Source organism: Dama dama, chromosome 5 (assembly GCF_033118175.1).
Source record: "Dama dama isolate Ldn47 chromosome 5, ASM3311817v1, whole genome shotgun sequence".
NCBI lineage: Eukaryota > Metazoa > Chordata > Mammalia > Artiodactyla > Cervidae > Dama > Dama dama.
This window is the reverse complement of record NC_083685.1, coordinates 88,068,441-88,095,179: the sequence shown is the minus strand read 5'-3', so window position 1 is coordinate 88,095,179 and position 26,739 is coordinate 88,068,441. Positions and strand designations below refer to the sequence as shown.

Genomic DNA, 26,739 nt, shown 5'->3' with positions numbered 1-26,739 from the left:
AGCTGCCTGGCAGCATGTGGGGATCTTCCCAGACCAGGGATCAAACCCATGTCCCCTGCATTGGCAGGAGGATTCTTAGCTACTGAGCCACCAGGGAGCTCTCAGCCATAGGGTCTTGTCCACTGCTGGGTCCCCAGCCTCTTGACATGCTGAGTGAATGACCGTGGTCTCTCTACAGGATCGAACACCTGGGCCTCAACGTGGTACTCCAGCTCCTGGTGGGGGTACCTCTGGAGATGGTGCATGGAGCAACCCGCATTGGGCTTGTCTATGTGGCCGGTGTCGTGGCAGGTAGGCAGGTGGGCCCAGAGTCCGTAGGGGTGAACCTCCGCGGGGCGGCTGATGAGACCCTGTGCCGTCAGGCAGGCCCCAGGCTTCCAGCGGACACTCATCACCCAGGCTCCTGACTGCTAGGGTTCTCGGGGTACCTCTCCCCACCTCCCCAGGGAGACCGGACGGGGATGCCACCCAGACAGGGAGGCGTGTGATGGCAAAGCGGGGGCAGGGTACATGATTTGGAGCCGGCAGACTGACCGAGGTTTCTGTCTTTCACTACACTGTCGTAGCCATGTGAACTTGGGGAAATTCCTTACCTTCTCTTGGCCCCCATCAAGCTTTTAAGAGGGAACTAATGAGATCTGCCGCAGAGAGTCGGCCACGACTTAGCGACTGAACCACAAAAAATGAGATATGCATGCCGGATGTGAGGAGGGCGGGGCGAGGTGAAGAATGAAGTAAAGCAATGGTAGTGAGATCTCAGGGCTGGGGGGGCCACCTGAACCCGAAGGGCGGTCTTGCCTCTTCCCTGGGCCAGCCCTTGATTGACCCACTGCGGGCAGGAGAGAGTCTGGCCCAAGAGGTCGTGAGCACTTGTGCCAGCTGGCGGAGTCTGGGCCCTGGCTGACTCAGCCCACGTGGCAGGTGATAAGTGTAATCACTGTGGCCTTGAGGACAGTGTCCCAGCTCCTGGTCCCCCACCCCGGTGGGGGACTGGGGTGAGGTGAGGAGTGCGGGGAGATTTCTGCAGAAGTCTGCACCAACTGGGTTTCTGAACAGAGGAATCTCCCTGGTGATGTCTCCAACTTTATTGCTGGCTTTTTTCTTTACAAGCTTTGCTGCTTCAGCTCTTCACCTTGACAGCAGTGCCCAAGGGAGCTTTGCGTGTGTGTTTAAGTAAGATCTTAATCCTTTCTGAGTGGCATTAAAGCTGTCATCAGGAGAGCAGGGCAGTGTCGGCCTTGTAAACAGTGGGCAGGCAGGGACCCCGGGAGTGAATGGGAGAGCTTCCGGAAGGCTCCCACCCCACCCACACACCTGTCCATCCCAGGAGAGGCTGGTCTGCTAATTTGTAAACCCTCAGCCTGGGAGGTTGGCCCAGCGCCGTTCTCCTTCACTCCTGGGCTGAGGTTGAAAACTTGGCCACCTTGGACAGCGCCCACGCCAGCCTTTCCCAGAATCCAGCACCTTCTGCATCCTTGAACAAAGGTCTGATGAGCATCATTGTGTGCAAGACTTCCTCAGCCACCCACACACCCCTGAGTGTCGACATCTGGGGATTCAGAGCCACGTTTTCCATACCTACCTACTCAGAGACCCAGATGGTTAATGGCGAGGAACAGGGAAGTGCTCGTAACACTTGCAGTTAGTAGTCAATTAAGTGGGAGTGCCGGAGTAACGTGGAAGACAACACAGATTCCAGATGACTCAGGCCTCGTCCAAACCAGACGTCCCAGCAGGGAGGCAGTGCGGGTATTACTTCCCAGGGACACCAGTGCAGAAGGGGTTGGTGTACAGGCAGAAGGGGGCTTGCCAGCTGAACCCGAGGGTGGGGGGCTGTACTGCAAAGCAAACGACGTGCGCTGTCCTATTTGAGCCATTGATTCAGAGCAGAGGGCATTCTGGTCACCACATGTCACGTCATTGATCTCCAGGATTGAGCTGATTGATCCGCCTGCACCCGTTCCTCCTCCTCTGTGTGCCTCCCTCTTCAGAGAGGGGGTGCCCGTTCAGACAGTCGGGCTCTGACCAGATAGCCAAATGCCTGTCCTGTGCAGGCTGTATTTAATCCCCGCAACAACCCCCTGAGGCAGGTGCCATTACTCTTCACCTGTTACAGAAGCCAAGGCTTGGAGAAGCAAAGTGACTTGCCTAAGAAGATACAGTCATTAAGTGGTGGAGCTGGGCTCTGATCAGGCTGTCTGACCCCAAAGGCGGTGCTCTAACACGACCTTAGCTTTATGAGAACCAGAGGCAAGACTTATCCTTTATGCATGGAATTTATCCGAAACCAAGGGAGGTCTTTTTTTTTTTTATTTTAAAGATTTTTTGATGTGGACCATTTTTAAAGTCTTCATTGAATTTGTTACAGTATTGCTTCTGTTTTGTGTTTTGGTTTTTTGGCCCTGAGGCATATGGGATCTTAGCTCCCAGACCAGGGATTGAACCCACACCCCCTGCATTGAAAGGCGAAGTCTCAACCACTGGACCACCAGGGAAGTCCTCCAAGGCGGGGCGGTCTTCATAGACATTAAGCCCTGCTGTCTAATTCCTGCCCAATGAAAATATTCCAAATCTAAGGCCATCGCGTTTTGTAACAATTATAACTAATCTCTGCTCAGCATGTCTGATGATCCAGGCAAGTGATAAAGGGTTCACGTGTGTTAGCTCTTCATCACATTCCTCTGAAGTGGATACTGACACCCACATTTTATAGTTCAAAGGATTGGAATCACCCTATTTGCTCAGCCAAGAAATCCTAGAACTGGAGTAGAAACTCTTCCCCAAACCTGTGCCTCTAGCCAATGCTTGAAGCCAAGGTGTATCTCACTTTCGCTGATGATGATAGGGCTGAATTTAAATACTTTAACACCCAGTCTTGGGACTTCCTTGGCAACCCAGTGGTTAGGACTCTCAGCTTCCACTGCAGGGGACATGGGTTGAATCCCTGCTCAGAGAACTAAGATCCCGCAGGCCATGTGGTTCAGCCAAAAAAATAAAAATAGCCCAGTCTTTTCACTGTTTTGCCCAACTTTGATTATAAACTCTGTAGATCAGAAGCCATGGGTGCACCCCCAGAGCCTAGCACAGGCTTTGGCACATGGCAAGCACTAAAGGAAAGAGTAAATAACGTTCTACTGCTTAAAGGTAGGTGTTCTGGCAATTTTTATTTAGATTTGCTTTTCTTTAGCGACCAAGGGAGATGATGGAGGACACCTGCTTTAAATTTTCCAGGCTAACATTATCACAGTTGTGCGTTATGGCAAAGTCGCCGATTCATCACCGTTCTGGCGTGGACCCAGGGTTTTGGGGGGTGGAAATTCATAGCCCTGACTCGCATTGGCCCTTTGGTTTGCCGCTGTGCAGAGGTGTGGCTTGTCGCTGGGGCTTGCTTCTCTGACTTCTGCCTTCCTGACCTCCGTGGGTTCACACTGGACATTTATTGAACTGTCATCCCTTAGGTTTGTCAGCAATCCTTCCTGGCCCTGGCTTCCTACCCTGGAATGGCTTTACTCTGCTGATATGCATACCAGCCCACATTTCTACTTGACTTCTCTCAGTCTCTCTGAAAATGAGAGTGTTAGTCACGCAGTCCAGTGTGACTCTTTGTGACCCCATGGACTGCAGCCCACTAGACTCCTCTGTCCATAGAATTCTCCCCCACCGGACTTCTCTGACCATGGAATTCTCTCCAGGCAGGAACACTGGAGTGGGTAGCTGTTCCCTTCTCCACGGGATCTTCCTGACCCAGGGATCAAACCCAGGCCTCCTGCATTGTAGGCAGACTCTTTACCATCTGAGACACCAGGGAAGCCCATAGTCCAGGACTAATTTGCAGTCATTTAAAGAAAGTCTTTCTGCCACAAATGGAGGGCAAGTGGTTCCAGATCATTACCTTCTAGATTCTAAAATCAATATTCAAACCCCAGACCCTGTATTTCGGCCAAGGCTTGGATTATTGTATTTCTGATCTGGAAGGAACCCTGGAGGTCCGCCGCCCCCCCCCCCCCCCCCCCCAGTGAATGGCAAACTCTACTCCCCATGTCTCACCCCCATTCAGCCTGAGTGGCCCTCTGAGCTGTGGGATAGGGGTGTGTCATGGTTTCTTTGAAAAGAGAGTCTCACTGCTCGAACATTGGACAGCCTTAGAACTAACCTCCTCATTTCACAGAGTTGAAAACTGAAGCCCAAAGAATTCAGGGGCTGTGTCCAAGGTCACAGAAGTAGCCAGTCCCGCCCCCAGTCGACCGTCCTCCCACCACCCAGACTGACCCGTGGCCCTGCCCAGGGTCAGGACTCCCATCCCTGGATTGGGTGAGGGAAAGGTCAGTGCGTGGAGGCTGGACCCTGCCGCCTCCCTGCCCTGATGGATCCCACGGGGAGCCCGAAGGAGTAGAAACTGGGCCCGTCCGTAGGGACTCACGCAGAGAAAAGAGGCCAGCCCGGGAGCTTTCTCTGTCCAGACGGTAACGAGGAGCGGCTTGGGCTGCCAGCCCTGTCCAGCCCTGCAATGCAGCCTTCTCCAGCAGCCCCAGCCCGGAGCGTGGGAATTCTTTGTCATGCAGATCTCTGCCTGCCTGCGGGCCACCCTGGGATTTTTTTTTTTTTTACCCTCCTGTTATATAGGGTTGACCCTGTGGCTCAGCAGTTAAAAAAAAAAAAAGTTATCTGACAATAGATCAATACCTAATTAAAGCCGAAGGGCAAGCATGAAAGGGGAGAGGAAAGATTTATAGTTGCCCTGGGAAGGGAGAAGGACTCTGGTGTTCTTAGCTCATGACAGTTTGTGTTTTCCTTGAGAGATGACATCCCCCTGGAGACGAAGACTCTGTTGTGGGGAATCTCTTCTTGGTAGGATCTCAGTGAGCCCGGAGCCTTGAGAGCAATCTGGGGTGGGGATGGCAAGCGATGAGGGGAGTAAGCAGATGACATTGCTGCTACCTCTCCAGGCCCAGGGTGTCAGGTACCCTGGTTCCCAGGTGGGCCCCAGCCTCTTCCCTTAGGAGCTGACCCTCCACCCCCGTAGGGCCTGCAGAACTTGGCCTTCTGCCTCGCCCTCCTCTCTCCACCCAGGCAGCGACTAATTGGCTCAGGAGCCTGCGGGCATTTTCCAGTGGTGATTTCTGCACACTCACCCCGCCAGCCACCTCTCATCCTCTGAGCCCTGGGTTCTAACTCCCAGTTATTTTTAGTCTCCTGTGTCCTTCCCTGGAAGCCAAGGCATTGATCACACTTAAATGAGACCAGAACAATGCATTGCCCATCTCCTCTCTGCCCAGCTTCCCTCCCAGGACCAAAGTTTCTCATCCTCCAGACCAAGAGTCTGTACCGTTCCTTTCCCCCAGGGGGTATGACATCATCTTTCTCTCTTCCCCGGGACTTCTCAAGGACATTTTTCCTAAAAAGATGCCCAGCTCTAGAGGTCCTGTTGGCCTGTTGTAGTTTCACTCTGTTGGAGGTGATGCACGGCAGGTTTCTGGGTGCTATTGAGAAAGAAGGGTAGAGGGTGGAGATTGACAGTTTTGGCAGTGTCTGCTGGAGAGGCCAAGAGTACATGGGTTTTGTGTCAGGTAGACCTGGACTCATGTCCTGGCTCCAGCCATTCCTGCCAGATGACTGAGGCCTCAGCCTCCTGGTCTCTGCAATGAGGCTGTTAGCACCTGCCTCAGAGAGTGGGCACAGAATGTTTGGCAGGTGTCTGACACATAGCGCCCCCTAACGGTGGCAGTTTCTGCAAAACTGCTGTGGTTTTCTCGTCATTGCTCAGAACCCTGAGATAGCCAGGTCGCCAGGCAGATGATCTGGGTTGGAGCTCTACTGTGGACAAGTCACTTCTCTCCTTGAGACTTTGCTTCCCAGTTGTAAAAGGAGAAGTTTGAACCAAACGGTCCTTTCGGTCGTAGATGAATTTTTCAGGAAGCTCCAGGGTGATGTGGAATCCCAGGAGGAAGAGAGGAAGCTTTCGCGCTGGAGTCTCAGCCCTGAGGCTGCAGCATCCCAGCGCCTAAGACTGGGGGTGGGGAGCAACTCCAGCGTCCTTGAGTTCTCCGTCTCTCTCTCTGCCCCAGGGTCCTTGGCGGTGTCTGTGGCCGACATGACCGCGCCGGTGGTGGGCTCCTCTGGAGGGGTGTATGCGCTCGTCTCTGCCCATCTGGCCAACATCGTCATGGTGAGCACCCCCGTCCCCAAAGTCCTTTCTTGGCCCACCCCACCCCCTCCCCACCGTCCCTGGGCCTGGATGTTAATCTACCAGAGTTGGGTTTTACTTTTATTTTTTTTACTTTTTATTATTTTTTTTTTCAGAGATGGGTTTTAGATTCTCTTCCATGCTCCAGCCTGGGCTCAGCAAGCCCCAGATGGCCTTGGCCAATAGCCAAATTGAAGGACACTTCCTCACCCTCTGCCGGGCCACTTCCAGTGGGTCCTTTCCATATATGATTTCAATTTTCTCTAGCCTGGCTTTGCCCGGCTCCCTATTCCAACTCTTTGCTACTTGGTGGCTTTAAAAAGTTAAAATTCTGGACCACTAGCACCCATCAAAATTGTGATTCGTTGTTTCTCATAGTTTGGTAAAAGTAAAGGGCCTTAGGGGCTTCCCTGGTGGCTCAGTGGGTAAAGAATCTGCCTGCCAATGCAGGCGACACAGGTTTGATCCCTGATCTGGGAAGATCCCACATGCCACGGAGCAACTAAGGCCACGTGCCACAACTGCTGAGCCTGTGCTCCGGGGCCCGGGAGCCCCAACTGCTGAGCCCATGTGCCGCAGCTACTGAAGCCTTCATGCCCTGCTGCTGCGTCACTTCAGTCGTGTCCGACTCCGTGCGACCCCACAGACGGCAGCCCACCAGGCTCCCCCGTCCTTGGGATTCTCCAGGCAAGAACCCTGGAGTGGGTTGCCATTTCCTTCTCCAATGCATGAAAGTGAAAAGTGAAAGTGAAGTCGCTCAGTCGTGTCCGACTCCTAGCGACCCCATGGACTGCAGCCCACCAGGCTCCTCCATCCATGGGATTTTCCAGGCGAGAGTACTGGAGTGGGGTGCCACTGCCTTCTCGGCTTCATGCCCTAGAGCCCCTGCTTTGCAACAAGAGGAGCCCCCGCAATGAGAAGCCTCCACACCTCAACTACAGAGGAGCCTCTGCTCACCACAGCTAGAGAAAAGCCCTGGTAGCAATGAAGACCCAGCACAGCCAAAAATAAATAAAATTATTAAAAAAGAAGTAAAGGGACCTTAGAGATGATCTCATCAAAATTCTCAAATAGGAAAGAAGGCCCTGACAGGTTAAATGAGTTGTCCAAAGTCGCAATCAAGTTGGTGGCAAAATGGGGTCTTGAACCCACATCTCCTGGCAACCATTTAAGTGTCGCTGTCCTCCACCAGCCCGTCACGGCGTCTGGACACTGTCATCCCGTTTCTCACACTCTTCCTCGGCTTTTCCTGAAAGGCACTCTCATGAACCAGCTAACAGCAGGGGCTGTTCTTCAGCTTAGATCTGAGTGGCAGCTACCTACTTCCTGAAGAGTGACCTTGAGCAGATGACTTCAGTGCCTCAGTTTCTCCATCTGTGAAATGGGATGGGGTGGGGGCCAATGAGATACAGTGAAAATAACCACTTGGTGTAAGTGTTATCTTCATTCCTGACTCCTCACAGAAGAGGCTGGGGTGGACTCAGAGTAGAGACAGGACTTTCAAGGCAAGAAATTGAAAGCCATCTGATAGTCTTAGAGGAGGCCAAGAAAGACAGCTTCCTTGTTTTGGAAGCAGTCTGAAGTTTGGAGGCTGAAAGAGGAGTTGTTGGCAGTGCTCGGTTCACTCTGCCTGGTGCCCCCCGCAGAGGCATAGCCCAGGTCTTACCCATCTTTTCCCCAGTGCCTGGAATAGGGCTGGATGCGTGGCAGAGGGTACCCACTGAATCTGGCGGCAGGAAGGAAGGAAGAACCTGGGGGAGGGGAGCAGGGACCGTGTCCAGGAAAGGAATGGCTTCTCTTTGGGATCCTCTTGTTCACACCTCCCTCCCCCATCACTGTCTTCACCCACGTGGCAGATATTCAGATGCTCAGTTACAAGAGTTCATAGAGTTCCTAAATTCCCCCATGTCTTATTTATTTTGCCCGCGCTGCCAGGCATGTGAGATCTTAGTTCCAGGACCAGGAATCAAATCCGTGCCACCTGCAACGGAGTCTTAACCACTTGACCACCGGGAACTCTCCTCCATTTCTTCATCATTGCTACTGTCAGCTGTCCTGCTCCTCAACACCATTCTCTCTCTTTGCACCAAAGTCCCATTTGTACCCTGAGAGAGAAAGAACTGCTGCAGAGGCTGGAAAGGCCATGTGAGGGTGTGTGTGTGGGGGGGGGGTGGTTTGGGGGCGGTAAGTGTGTTTACACACAGGGGGCGTGCTTCTGTCTGCTGAGCACCTGGGAGCCCAGGGCCGCCTCACATGGCCCTTTAAATGGGTCATTCTGTATCAGTGCCACCGCTTTCCCCAGACACAGCTTTTCCTCTGAATTCTGCTTCCGCCACTCCCCCCCTCCCCCTGCCCCAATTCCTTTCTGCAGGGGGAGGAAATGCCACCCTCCCCCTGCTCTCCCCACCAAGATGCGTCTGTGTGGAAGGACATGCACCAGCCCAACTGAGGAAGAGGCAAGCAGGACTTCAAAACGCTGTCCTGTTTCCGCCCCTCGCCACCACCTGGGAAGTAGCTCTGGTGTTCCCAGAAGTTCCCATGGTGAGGGCAGACCCAGGTCCTGGGGTGGGGCGTGGGGGTGAGGAGGGGGTGTTTGAGAGCAGTTTTCTACCAGTTTGTAGTTCTTTCTGCAAGTAGCCCGCGGTGGTGCCGCTGAGCCGTCCCATCCGAGAGCCCAGCGCTCTTCCAGAAGGACATGGCTTTCTCTGGCCAACAGGGAGCTTTGGGGTCCCCTGGAGCATGACATTTGGTAGCCCTCCTTTAAAAAGCTGTGTGCTGCTTATTGGACAGTGAAGAATGCTCATTTCACTCACTTCCTTCTTAGAAAGGTCAGTTTCTTTTCACCGAGAGGCTACCTTTACCCAAACTAGCTCAGCGCCCAGCAATTCTGAGATGCATTAGGACAAGCCAAGTGAAATTGGTATTTCTGTGGGTCAGAAGCATTTCAGCCTTGGCAGTTTCATGTGGTTCTGCCTAATAGATGACGAATTTTTTTCTCCCCAGAATGTTAGCAAACGTAAGAGGAGAGTTTTTTTTTTTTCTTTATTTTTATTTTATATTGGTGCTTTCAAACTGTGATGTTGGAGAAGACTCTTGAGAGTGCCTTGGACTGCAAGGAGATCAAACCAGTCGATCATAAAGGAAGTCAACCCTGAATATTCATTGGAAAGACTGATGCTGAAGCTGAAGCTCTGATACTTTGGCCACCTGATGCAAAGAGCCGACTCCTTGGGAAAGACCCTGATGCTGGGAAAGATAGAAGGCAGGAGGAGAAGGAGACGACAGAGGTTGAGATGGTAGGATGGCATCACTGACTCAGTGGACATGAGTTTAAGCAAGCTCTGGGAGATGGTGAAGGATAGTGAAACCTGGCATGCTGCAGTTCACGGGGTCACAGAGTTGGATGTTATTGAGTAACTCAATAACAAATAGTTGATTTACAGTGTTGTATTAGTTTCAGATGTACAGCAAAGTGATTTAGTTCTACATATACATGTATCTATTCTTCTTCTGTTCTTTCCCCGTCTAGGTCATTACAGAGGATTGAGTAGAGTTCCCTGTGCTGCATACTGGGTCCTTGCTGATTATTTTGTGTAGAGTAGTGTATATATGTTTAGGGGGCTTCCCAGGTGGCGCTAGTGGTAAAGAATCCACCTGCCAATGCAGCAGACTCAAGAGACACGGGTTTGATCCCTGGGTCAGGAAGATCCCCTGTAGTAGGAAATGGCAACCTGCTCCAGTAATCTTGCCTGGAGAGTCCCATGGACAGAGGAGCCTGGCGGGCTTCAGTCAATGAGGCTGCAGAGTCAGGACGACTGAGTGACTGAGCACATTTATTTAGACTGTTGGTCTTTAATTCCAAAGTGAAGATTTGGTCTGTGTATATATAGCCAATAAAGCACCTCATTGGAGCAGAGGAGAAAGAGCGTGCACCTGTCAGGAAATGTGGATTTGAGGTCTGGTATTACCATATATTATACTGTGAGTTCCTTAACTCCTTCAGGATTCTGTTCTCTCATCTGTAATCCTTTCTTCACAAAGTAGTTGTGAGAAAGACATGAAAAAAATGCATGTGAAAATGTCATTTATGTGGCAGATTACCATACTGGGAGATCCTGTAGGTATATGTGTGTTTATATTAGTTAATTTGTTCAGTCGCTCAGTCGTGTCCGACTCTTTGCGACCCCATGGACAGCAGCATGCCAGGCCTCCCTGTCCATCACCAGCTCCCGGAGTTTACCCAAACTCATTTCCATTGAGTCAGTGATGCCATCCAACCATCTCATCCTCTGTCGTCCCCTTCTCCTCCTGCCCTCAATCTTTCCCAGCATCGGGGTCTTTTCCAATGAGTCAACTCTTTGCATCAGGTGGCCGAACTATTGGAGTTTCAACGTCAGTATCAGTCCTTCCAATGAACACCCAGGACTGATCTCCTTCAGGATGGACTGGTTGGATCTCCTTGCAGTCCAACCGACTCTCAAGAGTCTTCTCCAACACCACAGTTCAAAAGTGTTTATATATATATATATATATATATATATATATATATTTTCTTTTTAACAATTTGTTCCTTTATTCAGCCTGAAACTTTTTATAAAGGTAAAAAATAATTTTAACGATGAATAGCGTCATCATTTTATTTGAGCTCTTTTGATTTAGATTTTATTTATTATTTTTTCTTTATTTTTTAATTGAAGGATAGTTACTTTACAATATGGTGTTAATTTCTGCCATACATCATCATGAATCATCCATAGGTATACAGATGTCCCCTCCCTCTTGAACCTCCCTCCCCCCTGCCACCCCCCACTCTTCTAGGTTGTCACAGAGCCCTGGTTTGAGTTCCCCGAGTCTGTCTTACATACGGTAGTGTGTGTTCCCGTGCTGCGCTCTCGGTTCGCCCCATCCCCGCCCCGGTGTCCGTAAGTCTGTCCTCTGTGTCTGCGTCCCCATGGCCGCCCTGCAGACGGGCTCATCAGGGCCCTCTCTCTGGATCCTCTGTGTGTGCTCTGCTGAGCCGCTCGGTCCTGTCCGACTCTCGCGACACCGTGGACTGTAGCCCGCCAGGCGCCTCGGTCTGTGGGATTCTCCAGGCAAGAACACTGGAGTGGGTTGCCCGTTTCCGTCTCCGGGGAATATTGCCGACCCAGGAATTGAACCTGGGTCTCCTGCATTGCAGACAGATTCTTTACCGACTGAGCTAGGTTCTATGTATATGCGTTAATATGAGATATTTGTTTTTCTCTTTCGGACTAATTTTACTCTGCGTAATAGGCTCTAGGTTCATCCACCTCATTAGCACTGACTGCAATGTGTTCCTTTTTATGGGTGAGTAATATTCCATTGTGTATATATGTACCACAGCTGCTTTATGCATTCATCTGTCAATGGACATCTAGCTTGCTTCCATGTCCTAGCTATTGTAAATAGCACTTCAGTGAACATCAGGGTAACATGTCTTTTTCAGTTATGGTTTTCTCAGGGTATATGCCCAGTAGTGGGATTGTTGAGTCATATGGTAGTTTCATTCCTGTATGTATATTTTATAATATTCTTTAATTATAAATTCCACCAGATATCTGCACAGGGAGTAATCTGAAAATGTGTACTTTATGCTTCAGATACATAGCAGAAAAATGTCGAACCCTTCTGTTCTCAGGACTGTACTTAAGTGAGAGATTCTGCCTGAAATGAAAGCGTGTCCTATTTTTCATAAAAAAAAAAAAAGAAAGCACTTCGAGTTTCAAAAAGCTTGTTTACATCAAGGGATTAAATCTAGAAAACATTTCAACAAACCATCTGGATGGCATTAAAGACCTGCAATCAGGACTTCTTATTTGAAATTCTAGAAGTATAAAGACACACATAATTGAATAATTTATTAATTGCTTTTTGCTGCAGCCCATAGAGCAGAGTTTCATTTTTAAATATACAAGATATTTTCTTATACTTTGCCCCATTCAATAGATGTTTTTCTAAAACGTTTTGAGATCTAAATTTTCACAAATTGAACTGTACTGTCAAAGCACAGAAAAGATTGTTATCTGAAAGTCAAAGAAGGTTGCTGTGTTACAAGGCTCCGTTTATTAAGTAAAAAGCCTGCTGTAGGATTTTTACTTAATGACATCTAATTTTATCTGTGTCATGCTTTCTTGTTTCCTGTGTTGGGTTTTTGTGAAGTGATTTGACAAGAAGTTGTTTCCACTGGGGGTGTGTAAAGCAGTCTGGGAACAGAACCTCCCGCCTGGGTTTCAGCCTGTGAGCTCTTAGCTGGTTGGATGAGCAAGATGCCGAGGGGACGGGTAACCGCCTTGTTTGCTGTTGGTGAGTTACCATCTCACCCTGCAAGGCTCTGAGAGAGAATGAAATTAAAGGACCTGAAAAAAGTTTATATTCTCCAGGGGCCTGCAGGCTTTTCAACATTTATAGCAGCAGCAGTGCTGGCTCTGTGTGAGGGTTTTTTTCCCTTCTGTTGTCTCACTGTGCTTTTTTTTTTATTGGAGGGAATAATGGGGAGGGGGGTGGGAGATAAGGCAGCTGGTGCAAAGGAGTGGACTTTCTAGTTTAACCCCTCAGCTGCTGGGAGGCTGGTCACTCACTGACTGTTCACTCAGCCTTGGGGGCAGCTGGGGGCAGCCGGCAGGGACAGACAGAACATGACCTTGCCTCGGAAGTGTGGGCAGACAGGGCCCTGGACTGGGAACCCTGTCAAGCTCGACCTTAACTCGTGGTGACCTTGCCCTAGCCCTCCTTGACCCTCAAGTGCAGATGAGAGGGTGTGACTGGATCAGCTTGGCAGACGCCAGTATCTTCCAGGGCCAGGCAGGTGTGGTGGATGAAGCTGGTCGGCGGCGGGGGTTGGGGGGTGGGGGTTGGGGTTGGGGTTGGGGCAGGGCATCCATGTGGGAAAACTGGAGTTCCCTGGCTTCATCCAAGGTCCTTGAGATTCTGCAGGATTTTTTTTTTCCTTTAAAGATTTTTTTGAAACTTTTTATACAATTTTTGCAGTTAATTCATTTATTTTGTTTGGGGCTGTGCTGGGTCTTGGTTGCTGCACATAGGCTTTCTCTAGTTGCGGTGCGCGGGCTTCTCATGTGGTGGCTTCTCTTACTGTGGATCTCGGGCTCTGGGTGCACGGGCTTCAGTAGTTACGGCACACGGGCTCAGTCATCCCTTTCCATGTGGGATCTTCCTAACCCAGGGATCGAACTCATGTCCACTGCATTGGCAGGAGAGTTCCTAACCCCTGGCTTCCCAGGTAGCGCAGTGGTAAAGAATCTGCCTGCCAGTGCCGGAGATGCAGGTTCAATCCCTGGGTCGGGACGATCCCCTGGAGGAGGATCCTGGAGTCAGATGGACTCACTGCCTGCGGGAGTGGCAACCCACTCCAGTGTTCTTGCCTGGAGAATCCCATGGACGGAGGAGCCTGGTGGGTGAACGTCCATGGAGTTGCAAAGAGTCAGACTTGACTGAGCACACAGACATGACTTGCACACTTCTTAACCACTGGGAAGTCCATTTTTGTACAATTTTAAAAGGTTACTTTCCATTTACAGTTATTACAAAGTATTGCCTATATTGCCTGTGTTAAACAAAGCATCCCTGAGCCTATCTGACCCCCAGTAGTTTGTACCTTCCACTCTCCTACCCCAATCTTGCCCCTCCCACTGGTTACCACTAGCTTGTTTTCTATATCTGTGAGTCTACTTTTATGTTCTATTCACTAGTCTGTTATATTTTTTAGATTCCACATGTAAATGATATCATACAGTGTTGGTCTTTCTCTGACTTATTTCACTTAGCAGAGATTCCAAAGTTTTAAAACCGTTCTGCAAGGCAAACTCACTATCTTTGCCTCAGGTCTAGATACTGTCAGACATTTAAATAGATGACTCTAACTGTGTTCCAGTCTGTGTTCTTTACACATATTGATTCATCTCACCTTCACTACAAACCATGAGGTGGGCAATGAGATACATACCAATACCTCAAATTTATAAGCAAGGACCCTGGAAAAAAAGAATTCTGAGTCATCCCAGTGGTGATCTTGCCAGACCAAAAATACAGACAGTACTTTTTAAGGTGAATCCCAGGTAGGACCCAGAGGGGTGTGGACCTCAGCTGAAGGAAAGCGTGACCAATACATTCTAAACTTACTTTCCCCATAGTATCAGTCAGAACCCACAGAGGGCTCTTATGATTAAAAGGGATATTAGAAGTGTTCCATGTCACTTTTTTTTAAAGTATGTTCAGTACATTCATATCATAGTGTGATACAAATCACCATCTATCTACAGAACTCTTTCCATTTTGCAGAATGAAACCTCTATACCCTTTTAACAACAACTCCCATTCCTCTCTCTCCCACCTTCTGGCAACCTTTAATCTATTTTCTATCTCTGTGAATTTGACTCCTCTGTACCTCCTGTAAGTAGAAGCAAATGCTATTTGTCTTTCGGGGAGTGGATTATTTCACTTAGCAGCATAGTATCTTCAAGGTTCATTCAAGTTTGGCATGAGTCTTAACTTCTTTCCTTTTGAAGGCTGAGTAATATTCCACTGTGTGGCTAGCCCACCTTCCATTTCTCCGTTCATCTCTCCGTGGACCCTTGATTTGCTTCCATTTTTTTGGCTGTTGTGAATCACACTGCTGTGAATGTGGGTGTCACTTTTAAGAGATGAATGGAGACCCGTGGGTGGACATCACAGGGAGGCAAAGCCTGGCTGGACAATGGCAGGGAGAGTTTTTCCGTGATTGTAACCCCTTCCCGGGGGTGTCCCTTTGGGAGGAGATGGCCCATCAGGTGACTCCCAAGGTCCCTCCCATCCTAAGGCTTCCTCTTGGAGAGGAGCTGAGGGGTGCCCCACCTTCAACCAACTGAGCCAGCTCGGACTGGGTTGCCAGATCCAATGGAAGGTACCAACTCCTGTTCTGGTCCTTGGCCCCCAGTGAGAGTCCCCTGCGGGCAAACCCCGGCAGGGGACAACGTCCTGCCATCTGCTTCTTAGTACAGAACATGTCGGCAAGCAGAGATCAGACTTTCCCACCTGAAGAGGGACCGTGTATCACTCACCTCATCTTTCTTTGGTTTTTTTTGGTTGCAGCACGTGGGATCTTTAGTTGTGGCACGTGGGATCTAGTTCCCCGACTAGGGGTCAAATGTGGGCCACCTGCATTGGGAGCCCAGAGTCTTAGCCACTGGACTACCTTGCTTTCTGTGAGGAAGGACATGCTGATCATTGAGGAATAATGGGGAAGAGGGAGGCCAAGGGCAAAGAGCTGAATGTGGCAGGACTTCTGTCTTTGGGACAGCGTCCCTCCGTTCCACTTGGTCCACTGAAGCTTCCATAGACATTGCTGTCTGTGCCAGTGTTCAGGAGCCCCGTCAGATTTCATGCATGGGTCCCGCTATTTCAGAGGAGTTCAAGATGTGCCCTTGAGCTGGGCCTGGGCCAGGCAGCAAAGGCAGGGGAGGTGGGTGGGGGCAAACAGAAGCCGGAGCATCCCCGCTTGCCTCCTCCCCCAAGACTGATGTTTTCCAGGGAGATTCCGGGCTCCTTTCTGCTTCTGGGTAAATGGAGTGGAGCTTTGAAAGCACTGCAGGGGTGCCCCTCAAAGGAGCCCTGTGGCGAAGTCTTTTGTAAAGTGAACAGCCCTTTTGTAAGGTGAATAATTGTGCTCTGATTATCTGCTTTGGAGGTTCAGAGTGTTCAGAGATTCTCAGGGGAAAGAGGGATTTGTCTGAAGGCCATCTGGCCCACCCCGTTTCCAATGCTTGATTCTCTCGAGCACCCGCTCTGAGTGATGCGAAGCCCCCATGTGGACCCCTCTGTGATGGGAAACTCACCATCCCATGGATCATTCCATCTTTGGACAGCTCAGCTGATTAGAAATGGAAGCTTATCCTGAGCTTAAAAAGAAAAGTCTCTCTCTGAAGTTTTATCTGTGTCTCTGCTTACAGGTTGCACTAAATATGCCCTTTGCTTGTGTTGACTCACTTGATAGCTGACCACAGTGAACTTGACCTCCCCCAAGTCCCCTCTTCATTTGTTTCTCAGGTGCAGGAGTTTGAGTTCTCCTATCATCCTGATGGTTCTCTTTTGACTTGGCTTGCTTTGCTGGCCTGCATCGCTTTGTAACCACGAGACCTAGCAGCTGGGGCAACATTCAGATATCTGTCTGTGTCATGGAGACAGGGACTCGCATCTCCCAGGATCTAGATTCTCTTCCTATATTGGTACAGCTCCAGAGTTTTTATGACAGTAACCAACCTACCAACCCCTAAAATCTCAAAGCCGTGCTGCTGTGATCTGGGAGTATGCCACCACCACCTCATTCAGGATTTAATAGAGATGATTTCTTTTTAAACTCCATCTTTATTTTTATTATACTCCAACTCTTTTAGCATTTCCTCTGTTTACAAATTTTATTTTTTTTTAATTTATAAAATTATTTATTTTTACATTTATTTGTTTGACTGTGCCAGGCCTTAGTTGCAGCATACAGGATCTTTAGTTGTGGCATGCAAACTCTTAGTTGTACCATGCAGGATCTAGTTCCCTCACCAGGGGGTGAACACTGGTCCCCTGCATTGAGAGCATGGAGTCTTAACCACTGGGCCACCAGGAAAACCCCATGAGTTTTATTTTTAAATTTATTTTTGGCCTCACTCTACAGCTTGTGGGATCTTAGTTTTCCGATCAAGGATCAAACCCGAGCCCTTGGCTGTGAAAGTGAGGAATCCTAACCACTGAACCACCAGGGAATTCCCGGAGATGACTCTTTTAAATGTCAGCTTTTCCTAGGCTGGCTACCTCTGCAGAGAAGTGGTCTGATCTGGAACTAATGAAACTCTCTCTTTTTTTGTCCCTAGAACTGGTCAGGCATGAAGTGTCAATTCAAGCTGCTGCGGATGGCTGTGGCCTTGATCTGTAGTAAGTTCTAAGGGCTGGCTGGGGGAGGGGGGCCCTGGACCAGTCCTGGGGGATATAGAGATGGCATAGTCCCTGCTCTTTAGGGCCTTGTGGTCCAAAAGAGAAGGGAGACATGTCCACAATGTGCACAGAAGTGGGGGTTACAGGAGGGTCAGACCTACAGTGCTGCTCCCTGGCCTTCTACTTTTCACAGACATAGACTGTGCAGATAGGAAAGTCCACATGGGATAAGTCTCCAGCTCAATGGTCAGATCAAGAAAAATAACCTTTTTTTGTCTTTTATTCCTTTTGGTTTAAAAAAATTTCTGGTTTCAATGTTTTTATTTAAGAATGTTTTTCCTTCCAGTTTTATTGAGATAAGATTGACACACGGCCCTGCATGAGTTTTAGGTGTACAGCCTGATGGTTTGACTTATATGCATCATGAAATGCTTAGTACCATCAGTTTAGTGAACATCCATCATCTCGTATAGATGCAGAATTAAAGAAATTGAAAAAAAATTTTTTTTCCTTGTGAGAAAAGTAATTTCTTAACCTTTTGGGTCACAGAGTCAATCCTTTGCGATCTCCTATTGGAAACTCAGGATTACTTTCCAGAAAAAGGCACATATGAGCAAGCTCACATGGGCATGTGCACACACACACACACCTACACACACTCTAAAACTTGCCGTTAGGCAGGTTCACAAGCTATAGCTAATCCACGAACCCTTGTGAACAGGTGTGATGAGGGCCTTGGTTGAGAGAAGTCAGTCTACCTGCAAAGGGCATTTTGAGTGTGAAAGACAAGGCAGATATTCACCAGGTAGACAAGATGCAAGAGGCCACTTCAGCAGAAACAAAGGTGCAGAAGAGTGAAGGGTAATGGCTGGCAAGTTGGTTAACAAAACTGGCCCATGAGGTTTAGGACTGTGTGTGATTGTGTAAGAGATCACTGCAGTCAGACCGTGGAGCGATTTAAATGCAAAGAGAAAGATTGGTGGCAACCGACTCCAGTATTCTTGCCTGGAGAATCCCATGGACAGAGGAGCCTGGCGGGCTACAAGAGTCAGACATGACTCAGTGACTAAACCACCAACCGCCACCACTACCACAACTAGAGAAAAAGCCCGAGTAGCAATGAAGACTCAACACAGCCAAAAATTAAATAAAATAAAATGAAATTTAAAAAAAAAAAAAAAAAGAGAAAGATTGGGCTTCATCCCCAGATGCTCTAGGAGGCCAGTGGGGGGCTTTAAATGAGGGAGCTGTTGACAGTTTTGAGTTCTCAGTGACTCATCAGGATGCAGTGTGGAGGGGCAGGTGTGTGCGGGGGATGAGACCAGAGGCCAAGAGGTTCATTCTGAGGTGGAAAGAGACGAGTCTGAACAGGAGCGAGAAGAGGGCCACACAAGGTCTCATTCAGTCCCCAGAACATGGCTACGAGGAGCGGATTGTTTTTAGGCTTAAGTTACAGGCTCAGAACGTGAAGGTCCCCCCCTACAGGTGGTAGAGGCAGAATTCAGAGTGAGCCTGTGCCATCTCTAATGCGCTGCACTTTCGCCAGGCTGGGCAGGAGCTCCGGGACTGTCTCTGTCTGGGTCAGCCACTTGGTTTGTGGGGAAGAGGAAGAACTGAGCGAGAACAGATATGGAACGGATAAGGGGCCCAGGTGGGCTTCACTTAGATCCACTTCTACATCCTTTGTACCCCATGGCTTTCAGGGTCCTCTGGTCTCTGTTTCCTGGATGGGGCTGGAGGATTTCTAATCCCAGAGAGGACCTTCCAGCTCTAAAGCTCACAGAATCTTTGAGTCAGGGCCTGGGAGTGGCGGGGGGCGGGGGTGGGGCTATGGGAGGCCGTGGGCTAGGAGCTGTGGGGAGCGTAGCTTCCTCATCTGCTCAGACTGAATTTGCCTGTTTGTAGAAAAGGGAGCAGAGTCATGGGTCTTACTGTTTAATAGAATACAACCTGGGGACTTCCCTGGTGAACCAGTGGTTAAGACTTCTCCTTCCAGTGCAGGGGCTGCAGGTTAGATCCCTGGTTGGGGAGCTAAGATCCTACATGTCTCCTGGCCAAAAAAAAAAAAAAAAAAAGAAAAGAAAAGAAACAATATAAAACAGAAGCAGTATTGTAACGTTCAATAAAGGCTTTTAAAAATGGTCCACATCAAAGAAAGCATTTTTTTTAAAAATAAAAGAATCTAACTAAAAGTGTTATAAAATCTAAAATGCTATTTTGGAACTGAGACCAATGTCCCTCCAACCTCCCTTGTGGACTGCAGGGCCTGCAAGGCAAAGGCAGGAAGCTGCCCTGGGACCTGGGGAGGCAGGAGGAGGTAAGGATGTGTGTCCCTCGCCTCTCCTTTTCTGCCATCTATTGGCCATCCCTGGGATTGCAGGGCCCAGGCCTGGAAGCTTAGGCAATTCCCCAGGGAATGAACATCCTTGGAGGTGCTGGCATCTCTGGGGTGGTTAGGGTGGAGAGAGGCATCCTGGTTAGTTAAATGGTAACCTAATAAGGTCCTTTGGGTGATAGGTAATAAAATGGCACTTATCCCTTCAAGAGAGTATTTCCCTGTTGAATTGGCCAAGCCAAGTTTGCACAAGAAGGATGGATTGGAGAACAAAATGGGGGCACTTTTGACTCTGTTAAGATTACATTCTAACACTTTGTTGAGATTATTTACTTCTGTTCCTTCTTTGCCCTTCTCTCCCTTCATCGCTTCCTTTCAACCACAAAAGCACCAGTTCTGAGGGTTCTCCAGGGTTTAGTACATGAAGACACTTAGTAGACTATAAAGGGCTCACACGTACTGAGATCCTTATTAATGTCCCAGCAGTGTAGCCTGGTACACAGAGTCTGAAACTTTATACAGATGGGGAGACTGAGCCTCCAGGACTCATGACTACAGGGGTGCAGGCCCTTTGGGCTTCTGCACAGAGCTGTCTGTCCCCTTGGCCTGAAGCACTCTTCTTAAGATCTTGTCTCTCTCTTTTTTTTTTAAGACTTTTTTTCTTGATACAGAACTATTTCTAAAGTCTTTATTGAATTTGTTACAGTATTTTGTGTTTTTGAATTTTTGGCCACAAGGCCTGTGGGCTCTTAACTCCCTGCCTTGAAAGATGAAATTTTAACCACTGCACCACCAGGGAAGTTCTGGGTCTTCTCTTGATATTCAAATGTCCCTCCTTTAGGAAGCTTTGGCCTGATTCTCCAAACTAAAGAATCCCCTTCCTGAAACATAGCCTTGATTTTAAATCACCTATTTTTTCTCTTCCCATAGGGTTTCTTTTGGGCTTCCCTGATAGCTCAGTTGGTAAAACATCCACCTGCAATGCAGGAGACCCCAGTTAGATTCCTGGGTTGGGAAGATCCCCTGGAGGAGGGAAAGGCTACCCACTCCAGTATTCTGGCCTTTTACCGGATTATCTTACGTATGTAATTATATGCTGGTTGATGACCAGACTCTGTAAGCCCTGGGAGAACAGTGGTGTGTCTGCCGTCTTCATGATTGTATTCCCAGTGTACACAGCAAACAGTGCTGGCCTGTTGGGTAGTGAAAGAATTAGTGGCTGGATGACTGGGTGGCTGGCTGGAGGGCAAGACCTCTCGCTCGGCTCCCGCCCTGTTCCCTCCGGTGACCTGACTGTGCTTCCTCCCCTCGCAGTGAGCATGGAGTTTGGGCGGGCCGTGTGGCTGCGCTTCCACCCATCAGCTTACCCGCCCTGCCCTCACCCGAGCTTCGTGGCGCACTTGGGTGGCGTGGCTGTGGGCATCACCCTGGGCGTGGTGGTCCTGAGGAACTACGAGCAGAGGCTGCAGGACCAGTCGCTGTGGTGGATTTTCGTGGCCATGTACACCGTCTTTGTGCTGTTCGCTGTCTTCTGGAACATCTTTGCCTACACCCTGCTGGACTTGAAGCTGCCGCCGCCCCCCTAGAGACCTGGAGGACCTTGGTCCGGGAGAGAAGGGAGAAGCAGCGTCAGCCAGGAGCAGCCGCATTCTTTTTCTCATCACCAGCTCAGTGAGGCCAGAGAGGAGAGGACAGGAGAGGCTGCGCTGCTGTAACATTTGTGTTCAGATCTGAACAGGCAGTGGAGGCCTTTTTCTGAAGGCACCCACTGGAGGAATTGGATATGGCTTCTGTAGTTTTTCAAGACTGTTCTGAGGACCTCGGGCCAGGGTGAAGGCCTGGGGCGAGGTGAGAGTGGCCGTCCCTTGGGGCTGGCCGTGTCCCATGTGTTCAGGGACACAGACTGGGCGGCAGCCTTCTTCACCCGCCACCCAGAGGTACCTAAGAGGGGAAGGAAGGCCCGCGGCTATATAGCCAGGCAGGCCCTGTCCAGCCCACAGGTCACTATGGGCCAGGACTTGTTCCCTCCAAAGCTACTGGGTATGGAGCTCTGGAGTGGAAGGGGGCCTGGTGGTGGAGGATGGTCAACTTTGGTCAGGGCTGGGGGAAGCCAGGATGCCCTCCCATGCCTGTTGGTGGGCACTGGGGTGTGGCCTCTCAGGCCTGGAGAGAGCAGAGGGAGATCCTATGGCTCCAGGCCCCCCCTTGCCCTCAGGGTACCTGTGAGAGGAGCCCGAGAGGGAGGCAATAACTTTGTTCAGGGCTTCCCCAGTGGCTCAGATGATAACAAATCTGCCTGCTGTGCGGGAGACCCAGGTTCGATCTCTGGGTCGGGAAGATCCCCTGGAGAAGGGAATGGCTACCTACTCCAGTATTCTTGCCTGGAGAATCCCCGTGGGCAGAGGAGCCTGGTGGGCTACAGTCCATGGGATCACAAAGAGTCCAACAGGACTGAGCGACTTTCACTTTCACTCCCCTCCTCACCACGTGCCCCCCTACCCCCAGCGCCTGGGGGAAGGGAAGGGTATTGGCTTCGGACTTCTCCCGAGTGCTGACATCTCACACCAGTGTCCGGACATCCATCCCCTTTTGTTCAGGGTCTTTTCCTCCCCTTCCACTGCTCACAGCCCCCAGTGTGCCTGCCTTCTGCTTGCAGAGCCCATGTTCTGGTACGTGTGTACATGTATGTGTGTGCATGCGTGTGTGTGCACATGCATGGTTTGGTGGGCAGGTGCACATGTGATGGGAAAGATGATGTGAGGCCAGCTGGAGGCTGCAGGGGAAGCCTGCAGAGGGTGGGGGCTGTGGGGGAGTCTGCCTGAGAGGATGGAGGGCACTGAGAGACAGGAAACTCTCGCCCCCTTCTTCCCCACCCTCGTTCTTTCCCGGTGCCTCCCTGAGAATCCCTGACCAGCGGGAGATGTGCTATGGTCAAGGGAGACCTCAGGCCCTTCCAGGGACCTTGAGGATGCTGAGGTTTCCCTCCCCTTTGCCACGTTCTGGTCTGACTCCCGCCTAGAAGAGCCTTCCTATCTGAAAAGATTCTGTTTGTCTCCCTTAGGAGGGAAGGAGCTTTGGGGGTGCAGGAAAGGCTGGAGCAGGAATGTTGGGGCCAAGTGTCCTTTTGAAGTTGGGGGGCACAGGGCCTCCAATTCAGACAGGAAGCTGCTCCTGGAGAAGAATCGGTGGGTGCTTGGAATATTGTAGGTGAGGAGGGCAGCCTTCGGATGCTCAGAGCCGGGAGGGCACAAGGAGATGGTCAAATCTGTGCCCCCACCCCAAAACAAGTGGCAAAACAGGGCTGAGGCAGTGATCCCCTGCAGGAGCTGGTGCCCACCCCAAGGGGAGGGTGTGGGGAGGATGGCCTTGTCTCTTTATGCTGCCCTGGGGACTCCAAACACTGACAGCCCAGGGGGCTGCGTTCCTACAGGAATGGGGCCGCCTCAAGCCTGTCAGAGTCCTTACATATGCTAAGGTCCAGAGTCAGCCAGGCCAGGTACTGGGGAGTCTTGGGCCATTGTGATCACCCATAAATGGGCAGGGTCCTCCTACCCCGGGACACCCCTACTCATCCCTGGGCTACGCCAAGCCCTGCCCTGTCTTGGCCCAACGATAGATTGTTCTGGTCCCCACGTATGGCTCCCGAGGTCACGCTGCACTTGTGTCCACACTGTGCTCAGGACACCCTGGGGCGATGGGCCCAGGTCTTTGGCTGAGCCGTGCCAGTCTGTCCCTGCCAGCCATCGTCCGCCCTCCTGAGAGCTAGGTGTGGCCGGAAGAGTGAGCTTCTTAGGAGAGGGGACTCTGAGCTGGAAAGGGGGCTGAGAAGATGTGGGCAAGGACGGGGGTGGGAGGGACTCCGTCGTGGGCTGTCACCCCTGCTAACCCTGAGTGATGCTGTCCCTTCTGGGAGCAACAGAGGCTGCTTGTGCCCCGCTGGGAGGCAGGGCATCACCTCCATCCTGGCACCTGGGCGCTCTGGGATGTGGTGGAGGAAGTGGAGACATTTCTGCCTTTATCTGCTGTGGTCTGGAGTGGGGGGCTTCCTGTCTCAGGCGTGGGAAGACTGTGAACAGGAAGAGTCTAGAAAGCCCGTCAGGGAAGCACCCAGTTCTTCAGGGCTTCAGATGGAAGCTTGTTACTGAGAAGGACTGTGTGAGGCGGAGGTGTGGAGTCTTGCCCTGTGAGGCCTGGGAGGCGCTCAGGGCTCCTTCTCTATACCCCCTGCCGCCAGCCCCAGCTGCTGCTGGTCCACAAGCCACCTCGAAGTTCTTCCTTGTGTTCAGCGCCTACCTCTGCCGCCTCTTCCGACCACCTCATCCAAGCAGGACCACAGAGTGGTGGCAGGGGTCACTTCAGACGCCCTCCAGGTCTCCAGCCCAGGGCCGGCAGACAGCTGTCCGGTAAGAAAGGCTTACTTTTGGGGGTCTGGCTTCCTCCCTGGCAGGCCCCTCTGTTCCCACGCTCCCTCCTCATCCAGTATGGCCACCTGACCGGGTGCTGAGCAGCAGAGGGTGGACTGAATCTTCAGGCTGTAGAAGCCAGTCAGCCTTTTATCCACAGGCTTCAGAGACTGAAAACTGAAGGTTCCCCAAACAGCAGCCCCGGACTCACCCCCTCCTTATATGGAAGAACAATCACAGAAACTGGGGAAAGGAAAACAAACCTTCCAAGGAGAAATTTCATTCTAATGACACCATTCATCATTAGTTTTTTAATTAGGAAAAGCTCCCGGATGAGGCGGCTTTGCCAGCTCATAGGGTTCTCAATTTCCACGAGAACCATTCTTGCCCGGAGGATTAGGGGAGTTGGTTCTCACCAAGCCCAGACCTCCCTGCAGTGTCCAGTTTCGTTGGAAAATAATGCCGATTCCTGGGTACAGTGGAAAACCCTTTCCTGGCATCATTCATGGTCCCAGTGCTGGCCAGAAAGCTCCAAAACTCCTCTGCCTTAAAAAACTGCCCAACCCAACACCTGTCTTCCCCCCCAGGACTGGAGTAGGTGGAAACAAAACTAATCCCAAGCTGCAGTGTTTGTTTCTAAATATTTTTGTATCGTGTACATTCTGTATATTTTTGTTGTAACATATTATTTGAGCACAGATTCCATTAAAGATTTTTTTTTTTTCTTTAAGGCATTGGTTATACAGTTATTCTCACCAGTTCCACCAGTTACTCAGGAAGGGCTGGCATTGGAGCCTGTTTCATCTCGGTCTGGGTTAGGGTTGGGGAGGGAGGGAGAGTGGACCACGGTGGGGGTGGGTCTGTGATGTGTGCCCTACGGATGGGGCATCCGTGCTCAGCACTGGTCTTCCCAGCTTGGTAGTTCTTGACCTTTCTTGAATACAGTTCTTTTGAGTGGTTGATGAAAGCTATGATTTTTCTTCCCATAAAAATGCACAGACAGACAATTCTATATATAATTTTGAGGGAAAGGACTGTGAATATGGAAACTCATCTAGGGTTTCCGGTCATGAACCTCTGTGCCAGCCATCCTGGTGGGTGGCTCTTCCCCTTCCCCTTCCACTCTTACACTGTACCCCGATGAGAACTTAATATTCTATTATTATTGGATGAGTCTCCTTCAAAATGTCCTAGATACTTCCTTCATTACCCCAATAGCCCAGTCTTTCGGTGTTTTTTTTTTTCTTTTTTTGTCACGCAGGATCTTAGTTCCCTGACTAGGGATTGAACCCATGCCCTCTGCATTGGAAGCACGGAGTCTTAACTGCTGGACCACCAGGAAAGTCCCTAGGGCTTTCTAGGGGCTGTCAGCACCCTGATCCTAAAAAAGGAATAGGAATGTCCTCAGGGTCAAAGAGCACAGACAGCTCACATACAGAAGGGGGAAACAAGAGGAGCACAAATGTTAAAGGTAGTCTGGTGCTTGGTACGTTTAATAGTCAAGTGGGCTTTGACTGGGTGAAGGCTGAGAAGGTGAATCATTCTCATCAGTTTCTCTAAGCTAATGGCAGTGTATGTAGTTTCGCCATTCATAGCTTTCGGTGGAGGATTAAACTACCCTGTTAAAATTCATGGTGGGAGTTGTTTCCTGTCATGTTTTCACATCAGTTTCTTGTGTATCATTTGCAAATATTTCTAAATGCTTTCCGGAATGGCAGAAGTCATCCCAGAACAAATTTTAGAGCATGGTTCAGGCTCAAGATCTAGGACCTGTTTGGAGTGTGGGGAACAGAGTCCAGAAAGTTGCACCCTGTCAGCAGCCGTGGTCCCGGGACTCAGTTCCCAAAGGTAAGCTCTCTTGCAGCCAGCAGTCATTAAACCAGCTTTGCCTCTGGCCTCCTACCACTCCGCTCTTCACTCTTGCTTCCTCCCTTCCACCAGCTTCTCATTCTTCCTATAACTTAAAAATTACCGATAATAAGGCTAATTATACAGACCACTTAGTGGGTACCTACTATGTGCCAGGGTACTGGGCGAGGCACTTTCAGTCTTATTTAATTGCACAGCTACTTGAAGTGGGTATAAGTACACCCATTCTACACATGAAGGGAAGGCTTAGAGAAGTTCAGTAACTTGCCAGGAGGATCACAGCCAAGACGGCCTGGTTCCAAAGTTCATGTGCTCAGCTCTCGGGTGTTTGTATAGAACTTTAAGGACACTTAAGTTTGTAGAAGCGTCAGGGCGTTTGTTTAAAGATATAGTCTAAAAAAAAAATAAAGATCCAGTCTAGTTGCCCCAGGCCTGGGGCCATCTGGTTACAGTCATGAACCCTGGTGTATTTGCTTGGTGTTCACTTAACAGGATCTCCACTTTGTCAGCCCTCCCAGAGGTAGTGCACAAGAAAATTCACAGCTATCAATTAATTACTGCTCCCTATCACCGCCCCACCAAACCTGACTTCCGAAATGTAGCATTTACACTAACTTAGAGTGATATGAAATCTGTGAGGCACACTTAAGAAGTTTAGCAGGTATAGGACTGGAGCTGCCCTCTTAGGCCTCCAGGTGGAAAGACTTCGTTGAAGCCAGTGGGGTTTCCATGACAGAGAAGACACATGGTTAGGAGAAAGGTAGTCCTGGTAACTGAATCTTATTTCTGAGACGCTTGCAGGCTTTCCTGGCATTTGGTGTAAGTAATCCTCTGGTAAAGGACAGGCATTCTGTCATGGTTAATAATGAATGAGAGTGAAAAGAATTAATTTAGGCCATTGAATTAGACAGGTGTAAGCGTACTGGACGATGAGTAAAACACTGTGATGGAAATTGTTCATATACTCTACCTAATACCTCCTGTAGGTTGCAGAAAGATGTCTCCTAGCAGGC

General features: G+C 50.0%; 1 protein-coding gene across 2 annotated transcripts in view; it reads left to right on the top strand.

The window, feature by feature from the left end:
- Positions 1-24,587, top strand: part of RHBDL3 (rhomboid like 3) — a 55,201-nt gene extending 30,614 nt beyond the window's left edge. For both annotated transcript variants that reach the window (XM_061142825.1, XM_061142824.1), the window contains 4 exons: positions 179-291; positions 6,066-6,166; positions 17,059-17,119; positions 20,769-24,587. In XM_061142825.1, coding sequence (XP_060998808.1) covers positions 179-291; positions 6,066-6,166; positions 17,059-17,119; positions 20,769-21,040 — 547 coding nt within the window. In that variant the 3' untranslated portion in view covers positions 21,041-24,587. The remainder of the gene's footprint in view (positions 1-178; positions 292-6,065; positions 6,167-17,058; positions 17,120-20,768) is intronic.
- The last annotated feature ends 2,152 nt before the right edge of the window (positions 24,588-26,739 follow it).